Source organism: Phoxinus phoxinus, assembly GCF_949152265.1.
Source record: "Phoxinus phoxinus genome assembly, chromosome: 10".
In the NCBI taxonomy this organism is placed as follows: domain Eukaryota; kingdom Metazoa; phylum Chordata; class Actinopteri; order Cypriniformes; family Leuciscidae; genus Phoxinus; species Phoxinus phoxinus.
Genome location: NC_136885.1, coordinates 21,281,199 through 21,306,224, shown reverse-complemented (window position 1 = coordinate 21,306,224; position 25,026 = coordinate 21,281,199). Strand labels below are relative to the sequence as shown.

The 25,026-nt window shown below is 41.0% G+C and overlaps 1 protein-coding gene across 3 annotated transcripts; it reads left to right on the top strand.

The window, feature by feature from the left end:
• Nucleotides 1–2,005: 2,005 nt before the first annotated feature.
• On the top strand, nucleotides 2,006–24,714 carry tmem245 (transmembrane protein 245). Of its 3 annotated transcripts, XM_079626849.1 has the most exons (20): nucleotides 2,006–2,027; nucleotides 2,137–2,258; nucleotides 4,444–5,129; nucleotides 6,200–6,317; nucleotides 6,941–7,036; nucleotides 7,118–7,240; nucleotides 11,227–11,406; nucleotides 11,489–11,658; nucleotides 14,288–14,311; nucleotides 17,522–17,626; nucleotides 17,749–17,831; nucleotides 17,920–18,010; nucleotides 19,082–19,180; nucleotides 19,265–19,396; nucleotides 19,474–19,596; nucleotides 19,689–19,834; nucleotides 22,137–22,237; nucleotides 22,529–22,703; nucleotides 22,807–23,001; nucleotides 23,088–24,714. In XM_079626849.1, the coding sequence occupies exons 3-20, from the start codon at nucleotides 4,527–4,529 to the stop codon at nucleotides 23,131–23,133; spliced, it is 2,610 nt and encodes an 869-aa protein (XP_079482975.1). In that variant the 5' UTR covers nucleotides 2,006–2,027; nucleotides 2,137–2,258; nucleotides 4,444–4,526; the 3' UTR covers nucleotides 23,134–24,714. The 3 variants fall into 3 exon arrangements, with proteins under 3 accessions (XP_079482975.1, XP_079482976.1, XP_079482977.1); XM_079626850.1 differs by lacking the exon at nucleotides 2,137–2,258 and having other exon boundaries at nucleotides 2,007–2,023; XM_079626851.1 differs by lacking the exon at nucleotides 14,288–14,311 and having other exon boundaries at nucleotides 2,007–2,027.
• Nucleotides 24,715–25,026: the final 312 nt, after the last annotated feature.

The following is a 25,026-nucleotide window of genomic DNA, read 5'->3' as shown; positions in this document are numbered from 1 at the left end:
AGCAGCTTACATACATTCTGACAAGTTTACTGTGAATTCTCTCCCTAATTGGAAGCAAAGATGCCTGTTTGATGTTCCTGAACACATTCTGCACTTTTTAATAAAACTATGAAGACAGCTGAAAATGTGTACCCATTTTTCTGGATAGAATGGGAATGTTTTCCGAATATATGAACTCATTCTTATCACAACATAGCGCCTTGAAAAATTGGCCTAGTATTGGGGACTTTTAATCATCCAATTCAACTCCAATCTTTTGATTCGGTTGGCTAATATACATTCACTAATTCAGTCAGTGACTTTTTCAGCAGGTTACATCTTTACGCCGTTAGATGGCGACAAGTGCTACGAGCGTGTCACTATCACAGAAATAGTAGGCTATTCCTTGTATTAATGGTATAATAGAAATAGTATACAATTTCGAATTCATAGCTTTCTTATTCCCCCGGTTTCACAGAAGGCTTAAGCCTAATCCTAGACTAAAATGCATGTTTAAACTGTTTTAACCGAATTGTTTTGCCTAAGATAATATCGTAAGATTATATCACCAGTAATGTTTTTTTTTTTTCTAAGGCACGTTTATAAAATGTCCAGGTCATTATCCAGAGTCATCATCACCTAGTCATTTTCCTCACAATCTTCCTAATTCATCATTTGACCCTTCGCTAATGCCTGGTTCAGATTACACGATTTTTTTGTCGGTTACGATAGTCACTGTGTCAGATTACACGATTTTGAATCCTAAAATCGTGTCGTGTCGTGGACAAGAAACATGTCAGACTACACGTTGCTTTCTGACCAGTCATCGCGTGCCGTCGCAGACATTCACTCGCACATATACTATGTCATATACACACGCACTCACTCTCACACATACACACACACACACACACTGGGGTGAGGGACAGTCCCGAAGTTTGAAGCTTTGTCCCGCAAGTCATAAGCAGTGTCCCACATTTTAATTTTGTCTGCATCATTTTATTTAATCGTCCTTTTAAATTACAATTATACAAAAAAAAAGTTAATAAGAAAACACTGAACGTGCGCAGCCGATATTATTGGTTCTAGCCAGAGCGGGAATTCGGGAAAACAAACACTGAGAAAAAAAAAAAAAATCTGCAATAGAAAAATGGATCTATCCGGAGCTCCCGAGAAGAAAAAGCGTCTTTGTTCGTAAGGAATGGGAGAAAAAAATATATACATGGTTAAAACCAGTTACAGGTGACCCTAAAAAAGGAGATTGCTGTGTAGCCACCGAAGTTTCACCATCACGCATGGAAAAGACACAAAAATAGGCTACTGAATCCGGTAAGAACGCATTTAATCTGTAGTCTTTCCTAATGGAATTTGTGTTTATTTGGAAATGTGCTTTTTAGCGATTGGATTATTATTTTCACTTAATTATTTAGATTGAATAGACCCGTGCTGTTAAAATGAGTTTTATATTAGGCTATTAGTGACGTTCACAGCGCCGGTCAGCGCCGTCATAGACTAACATTTTTATAAAGCTAGCAAAGACATCTAACGTTAATATAAAATCAATATTTATTCACCTATAATAATAGTAAGTTATCTCCCTCGTGTCCCGCGAAATCAGGTCTGACCTGCAACAGAGCAATATAGCCAGGTGGTCACCCTAGCACACACACTCACTAGCACACACTCTGTCTCGCTCGCTCACTCACTCACTCTCGTCGTGGAGGACCGAAAAAAAATCAAACATGCTAGTCTTTTTGTCGTGATGTCGTGAAGCATCGCAGACGCGACGTAGGTTGTCGCCCACTATGACACACTATACGAGATGAAACGATCAAATCTTGCGTCCCGACGCCCGTTGTCGTTTACGAATCCCCACGACACCCTACGTCAAACGGATCGTGCCAAAATCGGGCTAAAATCGTGTAATCTGAACCAGGCATAAGCCACGCCCGAAAACCGCCACAGGCCAATCGTGGCTTACCAACCGTAACTACTATCGGGAGGTCTGGCAAGCTTTCGAGCGAGGGAAACATGCCGAAGCGTTGTGCGTATGTATTGTGCAAAACATTTTTTTAAGGACAGACTCGGACATTGTTAACCAAACCGTTATTTTGTTTACCAATTATTAAATTCAATTTTATTATTTTATGTTCACAGAAGAAAGAATGTCAAACTGGTTTTGGAAAAAGCAATAAATGGCACTTTTGGGAGTGAACTATCCCTTTAAAGATTCGTTCAAAAACGCATTTGAACCGCCACTATATTGAAAAACAACCCAAGTAGGATGGGTCATGGTCGCTTGTTTACGGCATTCGAACAGTGGCGGCTTGTCCATAGGGGGCGCTGGGGCGCCGCCCCCATCAACATTTCAGAAATGAACATGTGTAAAAACATTATATTAAAATGTAATAATAAAAAATTAAAAAATAGTTTACTCATGTGCCAGCTGGTAGTAAGAGCCTCAGAATTTAATAAAAACTGTCTTTAATCGATTAACTATTTACTATTTTCAATACGTTTCATGGGCGAGGGACGCCGGACACATGGGTGTCTATGTGAGTACACAAATTATCGGGCAGCATGTGACCTGAAGCTGGTCTCTGATTGGTTTCTTAAAGATCCTCCTCGGGGCGCAAGTCGTTGCGTCCCTGGCCAATCATAATTGGATACATGTTATTTTATCCAATCTGATTGGTTCTCGTCACCTGTCATTCAACTGTACGCGGCGAGAAATAACCTTGCTTGCTACTAGGCTGATCACTTTTTATTACGCAATGGCAGCAGTTAATCCAAATTCTGTTATTTATTTACAAAAAAAACCCTTTCTCAAGACTTTCGCTTGAAGAAAAAAATAAAAAAGATTAAGGATCTCGGACCGGAACAACCAGATGTACACATCCAGCAGCAGGCAAGTGACAGAGGACGACAATCGGTCTTTGTCAGGTGACGTCACACTCGCGATACACGAAGTGCATTATGGGCGTAACCGCCATTTGTAAGGTATCGATGCTGGGGTATTCTGATGTTGGAGAATTGTGTTTTTTCATTCTTTTTTCAAACTAAAACATCCTTAACATGACATTATCATCATCATCAATACAGCAAACCTATCTTTGATATTACTACTGTGTCCTTCGGTGGGAATGTAAATAAATCCTGTACACAGCCGTTTATGAAATGTCCGTGGGCTTTAAGAGATTTATAGTTTTAAAATTGTTCACTGGTATATGCGCTTATACCATAAACAAGATAGTTGACAATGTCCAAGTACGAGGATGAGGAAAACAATTCGCGATCAGCACTCCAACTCACTGCAGTTGGCTCATATATGGATCTATGTTCTGAATGGATGACAATTTCTCCAAATAACGGTACCTGCCATATTTATCGAGTGCCATATTTATCGGTACGACCTTTTCTCAGTTTTCTTTTCAGTTATTTACTTGTTTTCTCTACTATTGTAATCTCTTCAATGCTCACAGTCAGTAGCGATACCTCAAAAATGGCGGCGTGGTGACGTCACACACAACAAACCCACGTGTCTGACAAAGACCGATATCATTACAAACGAAGCTTTACGCGCGCTTGTTACGAGAAACGGAGCTGGCTGACTGGATGTGATGTTAGCAATGCCCTGTTTTGTTTTCCCTGTCTTCTTTTTCAAAGTGTGATTGTGTCTTACAGCTTATGAAACCCACAAAATCTAAATGAAGAATTTCATTTTCAAAATCTGAAGGAAGCATTAAGTGCTCTAATGTCCTGGAAGTCCAGTGTCAATGCAGCCGTCTACCAGGACATTTAGAGCACTTCATGCTTCCTTCAGCAGAAAAGCTTTATGAAGATGCTTTATGAAGATGAAGATGATTTTCAGCAGGATTTTCACCTGCCCACACTGCCAAAATAACCAAAACCTGGTTCAATGACCACGGGATTACTGTGTCACTACTACAGTGTGATTTCATGTAATATTCTAATTTTAAAAAATTTATTTTGTGGGTTCCATAAGCTGTAAGTCATTATGTAAGCCATAATCATCAAAATTATAACAAATCAAGGCTTAAAATATCTCACTTTGCAAGCAGTGAGCCTTTTTTTATAAAATTAGTTTAACATTTTAAGTTGAATTCCTAAAATAATTTAACTTTTCCATGATATTCTAATTTTTGGAAAGGGTCTGTGTATATAAAGGAGAGCAACATTATGTTCAAGTAGGAAACATGCTTTGTTACTACTTTGTTGGTCTGAAATAATAAAATAATAAAAAGAGATCAAAATAGCTTTTTTGTTTCTGCTTTGTATCTCCCCCCCCCCCCCTCCTCCCCCCCAATAAAAAAATGCGCCCCCCCCAAAAATAATTATCACCAGCCGCCACTGCATTCGAAACATCATACTACTTGTCTTTTACTAATACAGATAATGTTTCAGTTTCTGGTAGGCTAAACACAATTTGACTACATTTCCCAGACTACTTCCTACACTTTACGTCACTGCCCAACCCGCAATTCCAAAAGTGGTGAATCCTCCGGAGTCCGGACTGAAACGCAGCGATGCCAGCGACCATGGCAGACACAGAGGACCCGGGTCCAGGCGAGGCCACTGACCCGGACACCCCGCGCACAACCCGGCCACACTTCGTCTCGTTCAGCGAGACCGTTCAGCCAGCAGTCGGGATGGTTAGCCAACTACTGAGCCAGCAGTCCCTGAAGTTCGACAAAAACATCAAACAGGCCTTCTACAACACGGGAGCGATGATCTTCGTAGCGATCTGTTGCGGAGCATCGGTGTTGGTTTACTTCATCCTGGAGGCTTTTCTACGGCCGCTGCTGTGGGCAGTGCTGTGCGGCACTTTCCTGCACCCGTTCAAGTACTCGCTCGCCCGCCTCGGCCGCTCTTGGCTCTGCAAGCTGCAGGACAGCGGGACGCCGATAGTAGTGGGTACCCTGCTGGTACCGGTGTGGTGCGTGAACTACGGGGTGGAGACACTGGGTGAAATGGTTGTAGATCGGCTCAATGTACTGCTGGCAGTTGGGGCTGGTGTACCCCTGCTTTATTTCTTATATCTGTTCTGGAGCGTCATTGGCATGCAGGTTGTCCTTAGTCACGTCTGTACCATAATCTGTTTCGGCCTGGATTGTTTCAGCTATACGTGGGTGAGTACTGTAAGTTAGTACGTTACTGTGTATAATGACACGTGAATGGGAAAGAGACACGCCTCCTGTCAGACCATGCACAGGTGGACGGGATTGTGAAACAGCCAGGGACTGTTCAAAATTCACTTCTTCATAGATAACATAGTGTAAACATATGGAAATAGAATAATGAAACTTTGATACAAATTTAATAACAATTTGAATGTATATTGTGTAACATTGTTTGCTATGTATTGAGCGAAGCCTGCATAGCATGCATCAACAACTTTCATTGATAACATTAATAATTATTACACTAATAGATGTCACATAATTTTGTCACTTTAGAGACATTATGTCTGCTCCTCTCTTTCATCCATGATCCATCAGAGAACCATTTTTACATTGCAAACCATTCTATCAACCATTGAATGGTCAGCTGGCTTCAGATAACTGTGCAAATATGTTTGTTTACAAAAGTGTGTTTAAACACGTCATGTGAAATATCAAAATATCTTGATCCCATTGTTAATATGTCTGAGTAGAAATGCAGCATGACTCAGATACCAAAAATATAGCCTTGAGGTTACACAGCCCAAATAATAGTCATAATGCAAATGCATATTTCAAGTTCTTCTAAAGGTTACAAGAACTCTACTGGACTAAATTTCACCCTGACCTTCAATTTAATGACCTCACTCTCTGATTTATTTATTTATTTTTTACTTTCTTGTAGGGCTTAATTTAATTCATACAGGTCATGTGAAAACTGTTCAAATTGTCATTGGGAACAAAATGCCCCCTTTAACAGAACCTTGTGGTCAAATTATAACAAGCAAACACAAAGCTCATCTGGCAGTGGAGCTGGTTTTGATTTATTTTTAAGACCTAAAGAATGATAGAATTTTCATATTTGGTCGAACTATTCATCTAATGAAAATGTGTGTGTTGATACATTCTTGCAGTGCTTATGAGGGCTGGAAACATACTGAGGTTTTTTGTGATTATAAATAGATCGGTGGCAAATGTTTGGTGCAGGGCACAGTAGTTCCCAGAGATGTCCAAATGTTCTCTCTCTTTCTCTTTGGCAGGTTGGCACGTTAGTTGTTGGCTATGTGTTGGCAGTGGCCTTTAAGTGGACCCCTGGCATGGAAAGTTACTTGCGTTCCCTGTCTGTGCCTGTATGGGCAGCACTTATTTTCTACCTGGGTAAGACCCTTCTGTTATGAAACAGTGAATGATTCTGTTTGGGTTTTGTGTGGCATATCATGTAGTGATTGACCGACACCGATTTTTTTTTTATTGTCAATGCCAATACTAATATCTTAAAAAGTATAATATAATATCATATATAAAGCTTGTGAGTATATATCACACTATTTAATTTAAAGCCAGATAAACAGTAAATTATATGTATTGCAAATGCTGCAATGAAATTTATATTTAGCCTAATTTACATAATTTTTACAAAATTGATAATGAATGATTTATTAATAATTTGATAGGAAGTAAATCTGTAAAAACAGATAATACTAATAATAGAAAGTTAAGCACTTTAGTTCTTTTTCATATACTACAGTGTACTTTGTGTAGCAGTACTGTCAAATAATTCATTAGAACTGCTAAGGGTTCCCATTCTCGATCTTTAGTAGTTTACTGTCTTTGTTTAATAGTTTTATCCAATTAATTATTTTTGTAATAAAGGATCGTGTGTATTTATACTCAGGTGGTAAGGTTCTTGGCGCTGTTAAAGTAAAAGCTGAAAGTTTAGCATTGACCTACAGTGCTGTCAATGAAGGAATGCTAAAAAAAATCTCCCTCTCTTTTTCCAGTCTCTCTGACAGGGTCGTGGCGGGTGCCTGTGTTTGTCGTGGTGGTGTTACTGCTAATAGTGGGCTCTCAGCAGAAGCCTGTTGTTCCGGGGAAAGGTGAAGAAACAGAGGCTCTCATACCTTTCCTCTCTGTTCTTGATGTCCTCTGACCTTTGGTCCTCTCCTCTCTCTGTATAGGTCAGCTGCCTGGTCAGGTTCTATCCTTCGCTGCTAATACGATCTTCATGGCGATCTCCTGCAGTAACTTCAGCCAGGCTGAGAAGATACAGGAAGAGATGAGCACCAAAGAACAATCCAAAGGTGGTACAAAAAAAAGAATCTAAGTCGTGTCAATGTTTAAAGTTATTTGCAGTGCTGATTTTGTGGGAAAGTCAGCAAGATTCTGTGTGGGTCTGGCAATGACTTACTCACAAAAGCAAAGATCTGTATCCATTAATAAGCAGATAAGATTGTGATGGGTGTTATTAATTGGGATTATGAGATAGTTTAGGCCTATCATCAATTGTTGTCAGAAATATAGATTTTTTCGATAACTATTACAAGAGAGAAGAGAAAGTGCAGCTGGCATCAGTGTATCAATACAGTGGAAAATGAACACTGAAACCGTTTAAAATATTCCAGTATTAATATGCTAATATTACAATAGTAATATATTTCTGTCTTATTGTTATTATTTATTATTGTATAATCCCCTTCAGAGATATTGGGCCTGAGGAATCTCAGACAAGTTTCAGTTGATAAAAAAAATAACTTTGATTATGGTCAAAAATAAATAAACTTAGATGCTGGTCAAATGTTATGGCCTTAATGTTGTGGCAATTTTTACATGTGGTATTGGAAATTGTCTTAAATATCGATATTTACTCTGTGCTGTATCAAATAAAGTTAGAAATTCCAGTTTCGTGACTACTCGAACACTACCATCTTCATTAGTTGGGATGCACCGAAATAAAAATTCTTGGCCAAAAACCAAGAATCCGAAAATGCTTTTTAAAAAATATTTATTTCTTATTTTAAATTAGCATTTTTTTATATTAGACTTTTTAATGAGCCTCCTTGAGAGAGGATGGACTCTTCACCACTCTGGAGTTGCCCATGGTGAGAGGCGGCGGGCTGGTGTGGGTTTGCTCATAGCCCCCCAACTCAGCCGCCATGTGTTGGAGTTTACCCCGGTGAACGAGAGGGTCGTTTCCCTGCGCCTACGGGTTGGGGATAGGTCTCTCACTGTCGTGTGTGCCTACGGGCCAAACGGCAGTGTAGAGTACCCGGCCTTCTTGGAGTCTCTGGGAGGGGTGCTGGAAAGTGCTCCGACTGGAGACTCCGTCGTTCTACTGGGGGACTTCAACGCCCACGTGGGCAACGACAGTGTTACCTGGAGGGGCGTGATTGGGATGAACGGCCCCCCTGATCTGAACCCGAGCGGTGTTCAGTTATTGGACTTCTGTGCTAGTTACAGTTTGTCCATAACGAACACCATGTTCAAGCATAAGGGTGTCCATCAGTACACGTGGCACCAGGACACCCTAGGCCGTAGGTCGATGATCGACTTTGTGGTCGTTTCATCTGACCTGCGGCCGTATGTCTTGGACACTCGGGTAAAGAGAGGGGCGGAGCTGTCAACTGATCACCACCTGGTGGTGAGTTGGATCCGATGGCGGAAGAGGAAGCTGGACAGACTCGGCAGACCCAAGCGTACTGTAAGGGTCTGCTGGGAACGTTTGGCCGAGTCTCCTGTCAGAGAGATCTTCAACTCCCACCTCCGGCGGAGCTTCGACCGGATCCCGAGGGAGGCTGGAGATATTGAGTCCGAGTGGACCATGTTCTCCACCTCCATTGTCGAAGCGGCCACTCGGAGCTGTGGCCGTAAGGTCTCCGGTGCCTGTCGAGGCGGCAATCCCCGAACCCGGTGGTGGACACCGGAAGTAAGGGATGCCGTCAAGCTGAAGAAGGAGTCCTATCGGGCCTGGTTGGCTTGTGGGACTCCTGAGGCAGCTGACGGGTACCGGCAGGCCAAGCGAACTGCAGCCCGGGTGGTTGTGGAGGCAAAAACTCGGGCCTGGGAGGAGTTCGGAGAGGCCATGGAAAATGACTATCGGCTGGCCTCGAAGAGATTCTGGCAAACCGTCCGGCGACTCAGGAGAGGGAAGCAGTGCCCCACCAACGCTGTTTACAGTAGAGGTGGGCAGCTGTTGACCTCAACTGGGGATGTCGTCGGACGGTGGAAGGAATACTTCGAGGATCTCCTCAATCCCGCCGTCACGTCTTCCATTGAGGAAGCAGAGGCTGAGGGCTCGGAGGTTGACTCGTCCATCTCCCAAGCTGAAGTCACCGAGGTAGTCAAGAAACTCCTCGGTGGCAAGGCGCCGGGGGTGGATGAGATCCGCCCTGAGTACCTCAAGTCTCTGGATGTTGCGGGGCTGTCTTGGCTGACACGCCTCTGCAGCATCGCGTGGCGGTCGGGGACAGTACCTCTGGGATGGCAGACTGGGGTGGTGGTCCCTCTTTTTAAGAAGGGGGACCGGAGAGTGTGTTCCAACTACAGGGGGATCACACTTCTCAGCCTCCCCGGGAAAGTCTATGCTAGGGTACTGGAGAGGAGATTACGGCCGATAGTAGAACCTCGGATTCAGGAGGAACAGTGCGGTTTTCGTCCCGGCCGTGGAACACTGGACCAGCTCTATACCCTCTACAGGGTGCTGGAGGGTTCATGGGAGTTTGCCCAACCAATCCACATGTGTTTTGTGGATTTGGAGAAGGCATTCGACTGTGTCCCTCGAGGCGGCCTGTGGAGGGTGCTCCGGGAGTATGGGGTCCGGGGTCCTTTGCTAAGGGCTGTCCGGTCCCTATACGACCGGAGCAGGAGCTTGGTTCGCATTGCCGGCAGTAAGTCAGACTTCTTCCCGGTGCATGTTGGACTTCGGCAGGGCTGCCCTTTGTCGCCGGTTCTGTTCATAATATTTATGGACAGAATTTCTAGGCGCAGCCAGGGGCCGGAGGGTGTCAGGTTCGGGGACCACACGATTTCGTCTCTGCTCTTTGCGGATGATGTTGTCGTGTTGGCCCCTACAGACCAGGACCTTCAGCATGCACTGGGACGGTTTGCAGCCGAGTGTGAAGCGGCTGGGATGAGAATCAGCACCTCCAAATCCGAGGCCATGGTCCTCAGTCGGAAAAGGGTGGCTTGCTCACTTCAGGTTGGTGGAGAGTTCCTGCCTCAAGTGGAGGAGTTCAAGTATCTTGGGGTCTTGTTCACGAGTGAGGGAAGGATGGAACGGGAGATTGACAGACGGATCGGTGCAGCTTCCGCAGTAATGCGGTCGATGTACCGGTCTGTCGTGGTGAAGAAAGCGGCTCAGCTCTCGATTTACCGGTCAATCTACGTTCCTACTCTCACCTATGGTCATGAGCTTTGGGTCATGACCGAAAGGACAAGATCCCGGATACAGGCGGCCGAAATGAGCTTTCTCCGCAGGGTGGCTGGGCGATCCCTTAGAGATAGGGTGAGGAGCTCGGTCACTCGGGAGGAGCTCAGAGTAGAGCCGCTGCTCCTCCACATCGAGAGGGGTCAGCTGAGGTGGCTTGGGCATCTGTTCCGGATGCCTCCTGGACGCCTTCCCGGGAAGGTGTTCCGGGCACGTCCCACCGGGAGGAGACCCCGGGGAAGACCTAGGACACGCTGGAGAGACTATGTCTCTCGGCTGGCCTGGGAACGCCTCGGTGTCCCCCCGGAAGAGCTAGAGGAAGTGGCTAGGGAAAGGGAAGTCTGGGCATCTCTGCTTAGACTGCTGCCCCCGCGACCCGGCCCCGGATAAGCGGAAGAAGATGGATGGACTTTTTAATGAAATTCAAACATTTTAATGATACTTATGATAACCACACTTTTATTGAAAATAACACACTAAAATGAGACAGAAAATACATTAATATTAAATATCAATATATTTTTCTTTATTCATGTCTATGCAACAGAATCAGAATTAACGGATTAATTTTTTGACCAATTATTCAAATAATCTATAGTCCTGCAAAGCTATTATTTTCAGACATTGTGAGCAGAGCGTTTCGGGGAGTGGATCAGTAGCGTCATTTTACCAGCGTTGCCCAGCCCAGCTAAACCACACCATGTCACAGTACAGTAGGGCTATTGCGTTCGCATAGGCCGAGCAACTGAGGGACCGGACATGCATAAAGCGTAATATTGAGTGGAGCGTCCCTAATCATTAGTAAATTTCAGTGCATCCCTAATCATTATTAAAGTGGATTTTCCCCTCTTCTTCCCCTCACAGACTTTATGGACCCTCCGAAGGCGGTCTTCAGCCGGAGTCGAAGCAGACTAGAGTTCAGGGGTCTCCAGCACAAAGAGAGGACCAGTGATATCTACTTTGTGCTGCTTGCGTGGGCTATAGTGTTGGTGCAGGTCTGGCTCAACCTCTGGATCTTACAGTTATTGCCCATCCCTGTTGCTGGTAAATTTTGTGCTCATTGTCCTGAGGTCACGAGTGTGAAGATAGCGTTCACATTTTCATGAATGAGTGCTATGTTTTTCAGTTTGGGTCCTGAAGAAGATGATAGTGCGTTTTGGGATGAAGGACTTCGCTGGACGGACTCTAGCGAAATGGTGGTCGGCTTCTGAGAAGTTTGTCAAAGACAGACAGGATGCTCTGATGCCTGGGCCGATCAAAGGCTTAGCTCAGTTCTTGCTTCGGGTGGACACTAAGGTAACCTCACGTAGATACACCCACACAAAAGCGCTCGCCTGTCTGCTGACCCACTGTCCTTCACAACACTTGCCTGCTGGTAGTTGTCGCCACATGTGCACATTTATTTTTGGAGGCGACAGAGATCTGTGATTATAAACAGGAACTGAATGTGGTTATGGCTTGCTAATTCTCTTTTTTTTTATCTGCACAACTAAGGCACGAAGTACCCACAACTGACTGAATAAAAGCTATGGAGGTCAGATGTGGATGTTTCTGTTTATATCATGACTTGTAGAGGCATGTGGGAAAAAAATGAATTATTCAACCAATGCATTTTCAATGTTAATGTGTTTTTCTATAAGAAAATTTCATTAACCTAATACAAAGTTGGAACACTATTAAATTCACTTCCGGTCTTAAAGCTGAAATCAAGAGTAAATATTTGTAGTCTTCTTTACATAGTGATGTTGTATTTCTAGTTATTTTTGGTACTAGTTTTCGTTTTCCATCTACTGTTTAAGGTTTATGACATGAGGAAGTCACCTCAACGTTCCCAAAAATGTGCCCACAGTTTCTCATTGTCCCTTTCACTGTCTGAAGTGAATGACAACCCACAGTTGCAGTCAATCTAGATGAAACCCTACACCTCTAAGAAACCGTTTGCCCACCCCCTGACCCATAGTAATCCAGTAATGCAACCCAGTGTCTGACTTTAGTTTTGCCTTCTTTCATTCTTTCACTAGTCACACATCTGTCAAAAGCAAATCTATTGAAAATATACTAGGGTCCAAAATGAACACATTTGCCAAGAAGCTAATATGACTAAAACATTTGCTTTGTTGAGGACTTAAAACTATTACTTGCCAGTAGCTGGTGACTTTATGAGGAACTATAACATACGGCAATATGTGGCCTAAATCGAATTGTAGGAAAGATGATCTGACCTTCAATGATGTACGTTACACAAGCAATTCAAATCATGGAAAACATGATTCTTTTTTCAGTATTCTTTGTATAGAAAGTTCAAAAGAACAGCATTTATTTGAAATAGTAAACTGATCGAAAGTAACAGTAAAGACGTTTACAATGTTACAAAAGATTTCCGTCACTTTTTTGATCCCAAACCTTTGAACAGTAGTGTATATGGAAAGCATTAATCCTTGCATTAATCACCAGAACGAATACATTTGGAACTGTAAGTCCACGCTCAATCGGCCCAAAGTTGGCATCCGACCAGCGGGGAAGGTCTCTGCGTGTTACTGTATTTCCGCTTGGCAAAGTAATTTTGGTTAAATGCTATACATTTTCTCATGTATTAAACTCATTATTTCATCTGACTCCATAAATGAAAAGGTTTTAAATGATATCTGTGCATCATTAAATGTGATCGTATGTTCGACTGTTCTTTTAACTCTTTCCTGGAAATTATGTCAAAGCCAGTTAGAATAAAATCAAATGTTTACAATTTATTATGTCAGGTAAATGTATCACGCCAATTTCATAATCAGTTCAAAGATAATCAATACAATACCATTGAATGCTCTAGAATAAAGGGAAAAGATGCGAACCTAACATTAAAATACATGATGCCAAGAGTTTTGGTCATTCTTAGCATCATGGGCCAACTTTGAGTTACAAAAGGCCCTTTGCTGCATTTCATTATATAGACAGAACCTCTTTCACATGGAAACATGTGCAAACAATGGACATTTGCATTCAGGGGTTTCACCTTTTGAGAGCAGAAGGCCATTTTCCGGGAAGTCACACCCTTCTGTGTCCAATATATTTCTAAACTATTAAGAACTTTATTACCTTTTGGTTTACTTTGGAAATGAGACATTTGTACCAGTCGCACTGAGACCTTTCAAATGATACCAAACATGTACAATACTCTATGATAATTATTCACATGAAACCATATAGATTCTTGTGTGAGTTTTGGTGATCTCCGCAAGAGGGAGAAGGAGTGGGGGATGAGGGGAAGACATGTAGATTAGGATGATTCGGAGGTGACTTGCGGCTCGATAGTGCACAAGGGTGAGTTCAAAATGTTAATTTCCTTTGTTCTCTCAGACAGAGCCCTCTCTTCGAGTTTTTCGAGTCTTACAGGACAAAATCATTTTTCTTTGCTTTTGTGAAAGATGCACAGTTTTGCTGTGAGTTTTCACTAATATGCACAGAAAAAAAACAATTACTAAATAAACTAAAACAACTAAATAAAATGTGTTCTCAATAGAATGAAAACTCTTAGTTTTTGCTAAAAAAACTAAATATAGTTTTCTGGCTGGTATTAAATAAAATATTTATGTCAACTGAGTTTTCTTAATTCACTCACCAATAGCAGATGTGGCAAAATGTTCAACCATATAACCACCATATCCCTCACTGACTGTCCACAAGAATGAATGGAGGTAAAAAAAGACGAAGACACTTAAAAAATAATAATCGTAGCAGATCTTTCTTTTGTCCCCTTATAAAGCCCACCAAATCACACCTTCTCTAATTGTTCAGTATGACTATCTTCCTCGAATTTCACCGTCCAGTCTTGTTCTGTTTTTGCCTTGAAAACACGTTGAAAACACTGCTTTCCTGCACACTGATTGGTTGTTTCTAATAACTGTTTGTCTCTCTGTCTCTCTCCTCAAAGCTCTGGCATTGGCTTAACAAGCAGGTAAATCATTTGTGCTGGCAGGTGTACAAGAGAAAGAAAGAAAGAACAAAGGGGAAGAGAAAGAAAGAATGACAGTGTGATTTCATTGGAAGCTTTGGAGTGATGCTTTTCCCCCTCCCCACTGTCACTCCTCCATCTTTGAGCTTCTGCTTAGCTCACTGGCTCTTCCTGCTGTGTGGCACTTTGCGCTGTGGAAGGGAGCATGCGCTCTGGATGTGATTGAGATGCTGACACACTAACTGTCAGGAAAAAAAAATGCAGAACAAAACCCCAAGAGAGTCCGCTGCCTCTTCCACAGCTCTTGAAGTGTGCTGGGGTGGTTGTCTTCAGAGTGTGTGAGATGCATTCAGGGAGAGAACAGACAGTGGGAATGGAGGGTTGGGTGGAGGGATGCTCAAGGCTAGTGGTGTTGCTGGGTACTGGTACCAGGTTTGGTAAAGGGGGTTTCTTCTGTCTTTTGCTAACTAGACACACAAGCTGCCTGCTGCCCTCTAAGGTATAAGTGATTGTCTTTATAAATGACTCCACATAGGGAACGCTGCACACCACACAAATAGAGCTCTGCATGGGAAACTCCACTTCACTTGATTTCAGTAGTTTGTTCCCTTTAAGACAAGTCATTTCACTCGGCGGCCATCTTTGAAACGCCTCTCGGGCATTCAAGTGCAGCTCCTATCTCTTTGAATGGGGAAATATCAAATTCTCCAAAACTGTTCGCCAAGCTTACAATTAAATTTCAAATTTGAAATCTGACAACAACTGTCTTATAAATTGTGTTTCTAAACATTCAAATCATGACTGAGCTCGTGTCTCTGAACACTGACTGCTTCTATTGGAACCGGCGCTTCTAACGCCAGCTGCAGTGTTATGATGACATTGGCGATTGGCTCTTTTATTTAGAAGGTCTTATTCCGCCATAATGTGAGTTGAACTTTCTCCCATTCCAAGTAATACGAGTGCACCGTATTTCTGTATATAAAGTCTTTGATTTAATGTTAGCATGTTGCTAAGCTAACAGCTTGATGCGCTAACAAGCACATGCAAATATTGAGTAAAATCATCTAATTTTAGTTGCATAACTTATTTACATTGCTTTTCAGTGTTGAATGAAATTTAGTAATAATAACTAGAATATGTAAGTATATAAATATAATATAACTATGTACACTAAACCCTTTAATTTTTTGAAAGAAAATAATATTCAGCAAGGCTACATTTAATTGATCAAAAGTGACAGTAAAGACGAGTAATGTAATATTTTATTTTATAAAGCATTTCTTCTTTTTTTTAAAGTTCGTTTGAACTTTCTATTCATCAAATAACCCTGAATTTTTTTTATCACGATTTCCACAAAAACATTAAGCAGCAAAACCGTTTTTAACATTGATAATACGGTAATAAGAAATGTGTCTTGAGCATCAAATCAGCATATTAGAATGATTTCTAAGGATTCTGGAGTAATGATGCTGAACATTTTCAAAATTTTCAGCATTTTTTTACATTTTCAAATATATTACAATAGCAAATAGTTATTTTAAATTGTAACAATATTTAGGCCTACTGTTTTACTGTATTTTTTATCAAATAAATTCAGCCTTTGTGAGGATAATCTTTAATTATTTATTAAACATAAAAATCTTACCAACCAACTTTTTAACTGTAGTACACATTTCTCAAGCATTATCTGCCGTGTGTAAATGTGTTTACATTTTCTTTACAATGTATTTGCTTGTTGCAATGCATTTCTGTGAAGAATGTCTTATGGAAGAAACGCTTAAAAAATGTTAATTCCAGAGATTATCAGAGCTAATAACAAAATATTTTGTTCACCATTGTGTTCAAAGCCTTTTAAATGCGCATTCCATGTCTTATATTATGCATGAATATAGGTGTGTTGTTTCAAAGGAAAAAAATAATATCTTTGTAATCTTTCACCAAAATGTAATAACTTGTTCCACTTTTGATGTTTTTTTTTTTTTCAAGGGAAACCAAACAAACTATCTATTTTCCATCCTGCAAAAATTTAGCAATATATATTTAGAAAGAGCTGTTGGAAAGACTTCAGAATTCTTCAGAATATTCTGTCAAAGAATATTAGTTTGTTTTCTGTTTTCTGTCATTGTTAATGTTCTATATATCATCTCCTGGGTTTTGTCTGATTAAGATGAATCTGACTGTGGCTCAACAGGAGCAGATGGTGATGAAGTTATTTTCAGGTCTGATAGTATGTGTCTCTCCCCTCAGGAATCTTTTGGCATTTGCCAGCATTACTTTGAAACTGTGTATCAGGCCCTTAACGTTTTGAAGAGGGAGTGATGCGGTTCTTTTAGCCTGCTGTTCTTTTTTAATCTTTATTCTTTCTTTTTAGTTTCCTTAATGATGTGCTTTGTACTAATCCGTCATCAACATGCCCAGTTTTGTGTGTGATGTTAACACTTAGCGCTAACAGGAACAGGGAACGGGATTAGACATGCAAGTGCCGCCCACTGGGCCGACAGAAGCTGGGTGAGCAGAGAAACCAAGTCCACCTGCCAAAAACAAAAAATATGCCCACCACCTCCTGTTTCCTGACAGCTGTTGTTAGCCTGCTGTTAGCTCCTTCACTCAGTAGTTAGTCTTGCTTAGTCATCCAACAGGTTAGCGGGTGTAAAATAATTTTTGGTTTGGTTTGATTTTGGCTTATACGGCAGTTACATGTGAGAATTAATATTTTCACAGCCTAAAAACCCCCCAAATAAGGCTGGAAAAATTAACCTCCATGTACCTTTCTGAAGCTCGGAACTCATCCATGAATCCTTTGCTAAGTTTTTGAAAGGAACAGTTCACCCAAAATTTTTGTTTTTAGTTAATAACAACAATCTGTTCCGCACACAACAAAACTATCGAGGGCTTTAGAAAACATGAAGTCCTTTTTTTTACCCTAAAAGAAGAAATAACTTCCCGCTTTGATTTTTATTGCATTATCATTTCTCCTGTTAACCAAAAGTAAACAAGGATAATATATTTAATTGTTGAGTGAACTGTTCCTTTAATGGTTTTATTTAATTTTTTTACTGAAAGAGCATTTTACTTTTAGGTTTTCAGAACCAAAGGGATGAACACGATTGCTCCTCAGGTTTGGCAGAGGGAAGCAGGTTTCTGTGTTCTCGTACACTTGCATGAATGATCAGATTATTTGTTGAAACTGATCTCTCTTTGATCTCTTTGCAGATGATCGTGTGGCTGGAGCGCTCCTTGGATAAGCTGATCAGTATTTTCATTATCTTCCTGCTGGTAACTGGCACACTGCTCATGGCCTTGCTGCTCACAGCTATGGTACAGTGTTTTTTCACACCACTGTCCTTAGAGGGATTATTCCACTGCGTGAAAGACATGATCCGTGACTGATCCCAGCCTCCGCACACATCGCCTCTCAACGATTGTATTTTTGTTCACAGGTGCACCAAGAGAGTGTTCATATCATAGAGGTCACCAGTAACCTGATCAATGAGACTGTGTCCAACCACCCAGAGTGGGCCAAGTAAGTTGGAACACACACTTAACATACACTGGAAGATAGGAATCTTCTCGAAATGATGCGTAACTGTGTGTGTGTGTGTGTTTTGTAGCTGGCTCCCAGAGGCCCAGGTTGTTCAGAAGGCTTTAAACTCTGCTGCCACAAATGTTTACCAACATGGAAGAGAATGGATCACACATAAGGTCAGAGTTAAAGGAACACTCCACTTTTTTTGGAAATAGGCTCATTTTCCAACTTCCCTAGAGTTAAACAGTTGAGTTTTACCGTTTTCGAATGCATTCAGCCGATCTCCGGTTCTGGTGGTAGCACTTTTAGCATAGCTTACTATACTCTCATTCCTGCGTAATAATTAAGGAACTGTGCTGCTGTACCAGAAGCGCAATGATTTTCCAAACTTAGTGTTAGTGCCCGTCACGTTGGAAGTTACCTAGCTGGGGACTATTTTCAGGCGCTGCATAATATCATTGCGCCGGCTGCAGCCATGGTACGGCAGCACAGATCTTTGATTATTACGCAGGGATGAGAGTATAGTTCCTAGTCATATTGGCCTAGAAAAGCACAACTTTTAATTTTCTGTCGGTCTTAGGACACGATGTAACTACAGAAGAGTCAAGGTTTAAATAGGAAAAATATCGAAACTCTTTGGTCATTTTTTTGAGAGAGATGCTAACAGTCTAACCGGATTCAATTATCTATGCTAAGCTATGCTAAAAGTGCTACCGCCAGACCCGGAGAACGGCTGAATGGATTCGAAAACGGTAAAACTCAACTGTTTAACTCTAGGGGAGTTGGAAAATGAGCCTATTTCCAAAAAAAGTGGAATGTTCCTTTAAGAGTTTACAATGCTCTTGAAGACCACATGAAACAACATTTATAACAAATTTAATGAGACAGATAAATGAAAGTAAATGGTGACCAGTGGCTGTGAAAGGACAAAAATAACAAAAAAGCACTTTTATAAGTACCGTAACAGTGTTCGATACAAATCTCGGTCATAAGTAAAATGATAGCTTTGTGTGGGAAACAGACCAAAACTGAAGTTATTCATCTGCTTTTAAAAAAATAGTTTCAGAGCTGGAGAAGTTAGAAAACAAACATTTATTTTTGTTAAATAACAGATTACTCAATCTAACATTAATTGGAATCAAATTTGATTTTATGTTCAAGTCCTTAATCTTTTATTATTTATGTCTGTGTGTAAAATTGAATGAGCATTTGTTATATGTGTGTTTTTATGTACGTATGCATTGTAGCTTCATAAGATGTTGGGTGATAAAGTAAACAACACGGCCGTGATCGAGAAACAAGTTCTGGAGTTGTGGGACCGTCTCTATCAGTCCTGGATTGTTAAGGTAATGACAAAACCTTACTTGGTCACAAACAATCACTAACTTACATTTTTTTGTTGTATTCCAGTCAGTGTTTTTGTTTTGTAGAACGTGACTCATACTGGACGGCTCCGTGGAAACAAGCAACATCTGCACAGGCAGAACAGCTGGCTAGGGGACATACTGGACTGGCAGGACATCGCCTCATTCGTGCAGGAGAATATTGAGACTCTGCTCTCGGTTAGTCTCCAGTGTGTGTGTGTGATGGGGAGTGTCGTTATTTGGCAGATTAATGAATATGCTGTCTTCTGCGGTAGATCTTGGAGTCTCTGTGGGTGGTGATGAGTCGAAATGTTGGTTTGCTGATATCCACAACAACCACGCTGCTCACCGTACTGTTCCACAGTGGCACCGCACTGCTCAACTTTGTCCTGTCTCTGGTAATAGACACACACACACACACACAGTTGGATCGATGGGATTGGATGTTTAGTGGTGATTTTAAATATTTATTTTCTCTCTGAACGTATAGGTGATTTTCCTGACCACACTTTTTTACCTGCTGAGCTCCAGTGGTGAATATTATAAACCTGTGAAATGGGTAATCAGCCTCACACCCCTCTCCCAACCTGGACCCTCTTCAAACATTATCGGCCAGTCTGTGGAAGAGGCCATAAGGTACCCATGTCCGTGTGGAGCTTTGGTTTGTCTTAAAGCGGTGCTTCTCAACTAGAGTGCGGATCGGGCCGACTTTTTCAGTCCGAGCCCGGCCCGCGTCCGACAGAGCAGTAACCGAACCCGACCCGAGCCCGACAGGCATCAAGATATTTATGTTCGAGCCCGACCCGAGCCCGACAGTTAAAATCCCATTTTTTTCTCATACTAATGACAATTGTACGTTTGTTTGTGTGGAAAGCCCGCTTTTATTAAGCAACTGTAGGAAGGCAATCGGAAATGTCAACAGGACAAGCGCATCAGCGCGCGGAGCAACAAGCGCTCTTAACACCTGGCGCGCACACATTATGCACGCGTTTCGTTGTCACGGCTACATAAACAAATGTCCACACACAGGAAGACGGATGTTATGGTAATATTTTACATGTATTTTAATCACAAAAACGAACGTTTGCATCAAGTGAAAGCATCAGGCACATCGGCTACCTACATAAGCTGTTTTAAATTTAAAATGTTCAATGCCTTATCGCGCTGATGTGACCGAGCCCGACCCGAACCCGAACATCATTTCTAAATATCTGTCCGAACCCGGCCCGGCCCGTCGGGTACCGGCGGGTCCCGTCGGGCTCGGGTCGGGTATCCATCCTCTATTCTCAACCCTCTCTATATAGAGAGATTTCACATAACAAAAAAAATAACAAAAAAAAATAATATCTAAAAACATAGGAAAATGTATTAGTTAATATACTTAACTTTCTAAAAATATATATACATTTTTATTATATAGACCCTTTGTAAATTTGCTGAGCCCCCTGGTTGAGAACCACTGCCTGAAGGGACATTTAAGGTTAAATGCAAACATGTTGCAGTTTCCACAAACAATGCTTTTACAAACTGATGGACGAGTGAAAATGAAAGGCAAAAATGTGTGTACAGTAGCAAGTCTGTATGAGGTGGAAGCAGAAATTAGATATTATACTAGGGATGGTTAAAAAATGGAAATCCTGTCATCATTTACTCACCCTCATTTTGTTCCAAATCTGTATGACTGACTTTCTTCTGTGGAACACAGAAGATTCTTAAAAAAAAATTTGTCCATACAGTCAAAGTCAATTTTCAATGTTGATAGGACCCCAAAGTTTTTCAGAATATCTTCTTTTGTGTTCTGCAGAAGAAAGCGAGTCATACTGAATTTTTCTTTTTGGGTGAACTATCCCTTGAAGGGCACCTATTATGACATTTAAAATGTTCCTAATGTTGTTTAGGGAGTCCCCAACAACAGTTTTACGTGCATGCAATGTCAAAAAACCACTTAGTCTTCAAATGCTCCTCCTTGGGCAGATGAAAAAAGTTGGCTTTTGAGTCGCACTTCAGAACACAGCGTCTCGTCGCCATGATGTTTTCCCTGGCCTTGGAGCGCAATAAGTGGGCGTATCGTATTCAAATAACTTGACAAGTTGACGTCATCTAGTCAGAGAAAAAGCTTCGGTCTTCTAACGATTCATAAAAATGACTCCGAGTCGACTCCTACTTTTGAAAGACAATAACTTTATATACGGTGCACTTTCATATTTCAAACTTTGCAGGATGTTTTTGTTCAGTTAGATCTATGTTACACACTACATGAAAGGTAAATTTCAAAATTCCATAATAGGTGCCCTTTAACACCAGATAAAGACATTGTACTTTGTAATCACCACAAGAGGGCAATACTGTTTTGCTTTTTCTGCCATTTTTTCCATTTGTACTGATAATTTAACAGAGATCATGATCGGAACAACTGAAATGGGGGTGAAATTGACTGCTATTAATATGCTGGTTAAGAATTTCGAAGGGGTTCATCTACAGGTAAGGGTGACCCAGAAAATGGAGAATGAATGGGGTCACAATCTTGCTGTAGCGCAGCGGTGCCCTTGAGCGTGATGCTTCTCCAGTGGAAATTAGCATAATGTAATTGGCTTAGATAAAAACATCTGTTATTTTTTTTCAAAGCACAATAACATAATTTTCCCTCCATAGACAATGACATGAGCTGTGAAAGGGAAATGAGGAGAGGAATTCAGTGTTTCCTTAAACTGTGAGCTCAATGTGTATGTGTGTGCGCTGATGCTGCCATCACCCAGAATGCACAAAGATGTTCCATTAGACCTATTTTTATGAGCGCTATCACAGAGAGACTTATTCACTCTGACTCCAGTCAGTGTTAAGCTAACTGAGAAAAGAAAAGCCCTCTGTGTTTTGTGTTTCTCTCTCTCTCTCTCTCTCTCTCTCTCTCTCTCTCTCAACCACCCTGTTTTCTTTGCAGGGGTGTGTTCGATGCCTCTCTGAAGATGGCTGGATTTTATGGCCTTTATACTTGGCTTACACACACAATATTTGGCATCAACATTGTCTTCATCCCCTCAGGTAAGACTAAAATACACACAGACATTTAATCAATAAGATTAAACCATCACAGGAATAAATTACATTTTAAAATGTATTCAAACAGAAAACAGTTAATTAAAATTGTTAAATATTTCACAATATTGCTGTTTTTACTGCATTTTTTACTTCAATAAAAGCAGCCTTGATGAGCAAAAGAGACTTCTTTGAAAAACATATACAACTTTTTGAACGGTAATGTACATTTATCTGTCTATGTCATATTATTCCATCTTATATTTGTCTTGCCTTTCTATCTTTTGCTCTGTGCAGCGATGGCAGCTATCTTGGGTGCGGTGCCGTTTTTGGGGACGTACTGGGCGGCACTGCCAGCGGTGTTGGATTTGTGGTTGGCCCAGGCGGAGGGAGTCAAAGCTCTCCTGCTTCTCTTCTTTCATCTGCTGCCAACATATTTCGTTGACACGGCCATATACTCCGATATATCAGGGTGTGTTTGTCTCTTTAAACATACTTTACATGTGCCATCTGTAGTGTCCAAAATTGGTTGACATTTTACCATTTTTTACTAACCCATATATATTTCTACGCAGAGGTGGACACCCGTATTTGACAGGTCTTGCGGTAGCAGGCGGAGCGTACTATTTGGGTTTGGAGGGGGCCATCATTGGGCCCATCCTGTTGTGCATACTGGTGGTGGCATCCAACATCTACAGCGCCATGCTAATGAGCCCTAGCAGCAGCCAGGCAACTCCAGTGCAGAGCCACTTCCCTGGACATCATGGCAGGTGAGATAAACCCCGGTTGTGTCTTTAATAACTACTTTTTACATTGTAATCACCATGTAAACTTTTTTTTTTCCATCAATTCTCAGGTCATTTACAGAAACCCCAATGCAGCTGAAGAGAAGTAATGAATAAGAGACGCATGACCAGCCTGTCACACTTGTTAACAGCAGCCCTCGCTCTGGGGTATCCATGCAAGACTACAAAAGAGGATACTTTCCATATCTCCACCCTAAGGGTTCACACGGAACAACATAATTGCTACTTTCTCTGCAAATGTGGTTCTAATAGCACATAGCTTAATCATGGCCCTTATTGTCGCCCTCTGTGCTAATAGTTCATTTAGCACTGAAAATCCAGGCACAAAAAAAGCACTACGCCGCTTGCACACTCAGAGCAAAGTTTAGGTAGCAAGCCTGTGCTGTCCAGCACTGTACTGGGGAATTATGCCAGTGCTGTAACGTTACCTTCAGTTGGCACACTAACAATACTACATGTTTACGTCATGCTTTACTGTAACAGCTCACCAGGGTCCCAGTCATCGGACCATGTTTTCAGGCTATAGATCACTGATCGTTTTTGTTTAACTGGTTGTACTGATCATTTATCCCATATTGTGGATGTGTTTGGCACTGTTAAATGGTTACCGATATATGTGTGTGAATGAAAGGACGTTACTCTTAGATTTACTATTCAAACATTTGTTTAAAGTGTTACATCTTTCTGTTTCCATACATTTATAATGTGTTCCTGGAGATCTACCTTCCTGCGGAGTTTAGTCTCAATCCTGCTCATTCACACCTGCGTGTTGAATGAAATGGATCGTTTGCTCTTTCAGGTTTGATTTGATTAGACGTTTAAATGATCTCTACAGGATGATCTCCAGGAGTAGGACTGAGTCTGACCTATACAAATATCCTATATCAGGTGGAGTATTTGTTTATGAACAAATATACTGTAAAGTAGCTTTAACTATAACAATGTGAAACTAACTTAACACAACAAACTAGTCTGAGTGTTTGGATCACTCAGTTTTTACGTTCATATTACCTCAGATGTCTTAATGAATTTTTCTCCGGTTCTGTTGGCCATGCGTGAAGTACATTGTACTATTTTTGTACTATTGATCTTACATATGCATTTCTTTATCTGTGTTGGATTTTATTTCATTTCTATACGCATAACTTCCTGCTTAGGAAAGATGTTAAAATCCCTGTTTTTTATTCATTTGTGGCCATTCCTCTTTGTGAATACAGTAGTATTTGCTCTGTGTTGTTTAGTAATCAAACATTGGACATATTAAGCTGTTAGCAGAGATACACAGGTAGGTAGAGCTGAAGGCAAAGAGAATGATGAAATGCTGCTGGCTGCTTCTGTACAGATGAGGAGAGATGCTTGAATGCATTGCACTGAATAGATAAAGCACTCACTCTGCTGTTTCCCAACATTATTTTTTCTTTCTTTCTTTTGGCCAGGCTATTCAAAAAGCCTGTTTACATGTTCTTTTAAGAGTGAAAGTGGATGCACTTTTTTTTCGGTTCAAGCCAAATAAGAGATAATATATGATATATATAAACATAAGCATGTTTTTGTTTATTAATATGTAAAATACAAAAAAAAAGTGTGTTTTGTTTATATGCAGAACTAAAATTGTTTTAATAAAACTGAATTTTCAATTGGGTACACTGTATCTTTCTGGATAAAGAAACTCTGTGTAAAATTGATTTGTATTTTATCAGGCTTATTTAGGATGTTGTGACCCACTAAATATACCATATTTAGGCATTAGAGAACACAATTCCTGAGCTGATCTTAAACCTTTGAATATTCACAGTCATGTTCAAATTATTGACGTTTAAAGCGTTTATGCCTCAGTCAAGAAGTAACTTCAGAGAACTGCACACAACTGCTGGTCTAGGATCAGTTTTCTCCTTAATAATAGCGTATTGACAGTAATTGCACTGTTGTCTTAAAGGCATCAAAGGTTTCTATTTACAACGTGTTTTGCAGTGTTCCATTAAGACGGGG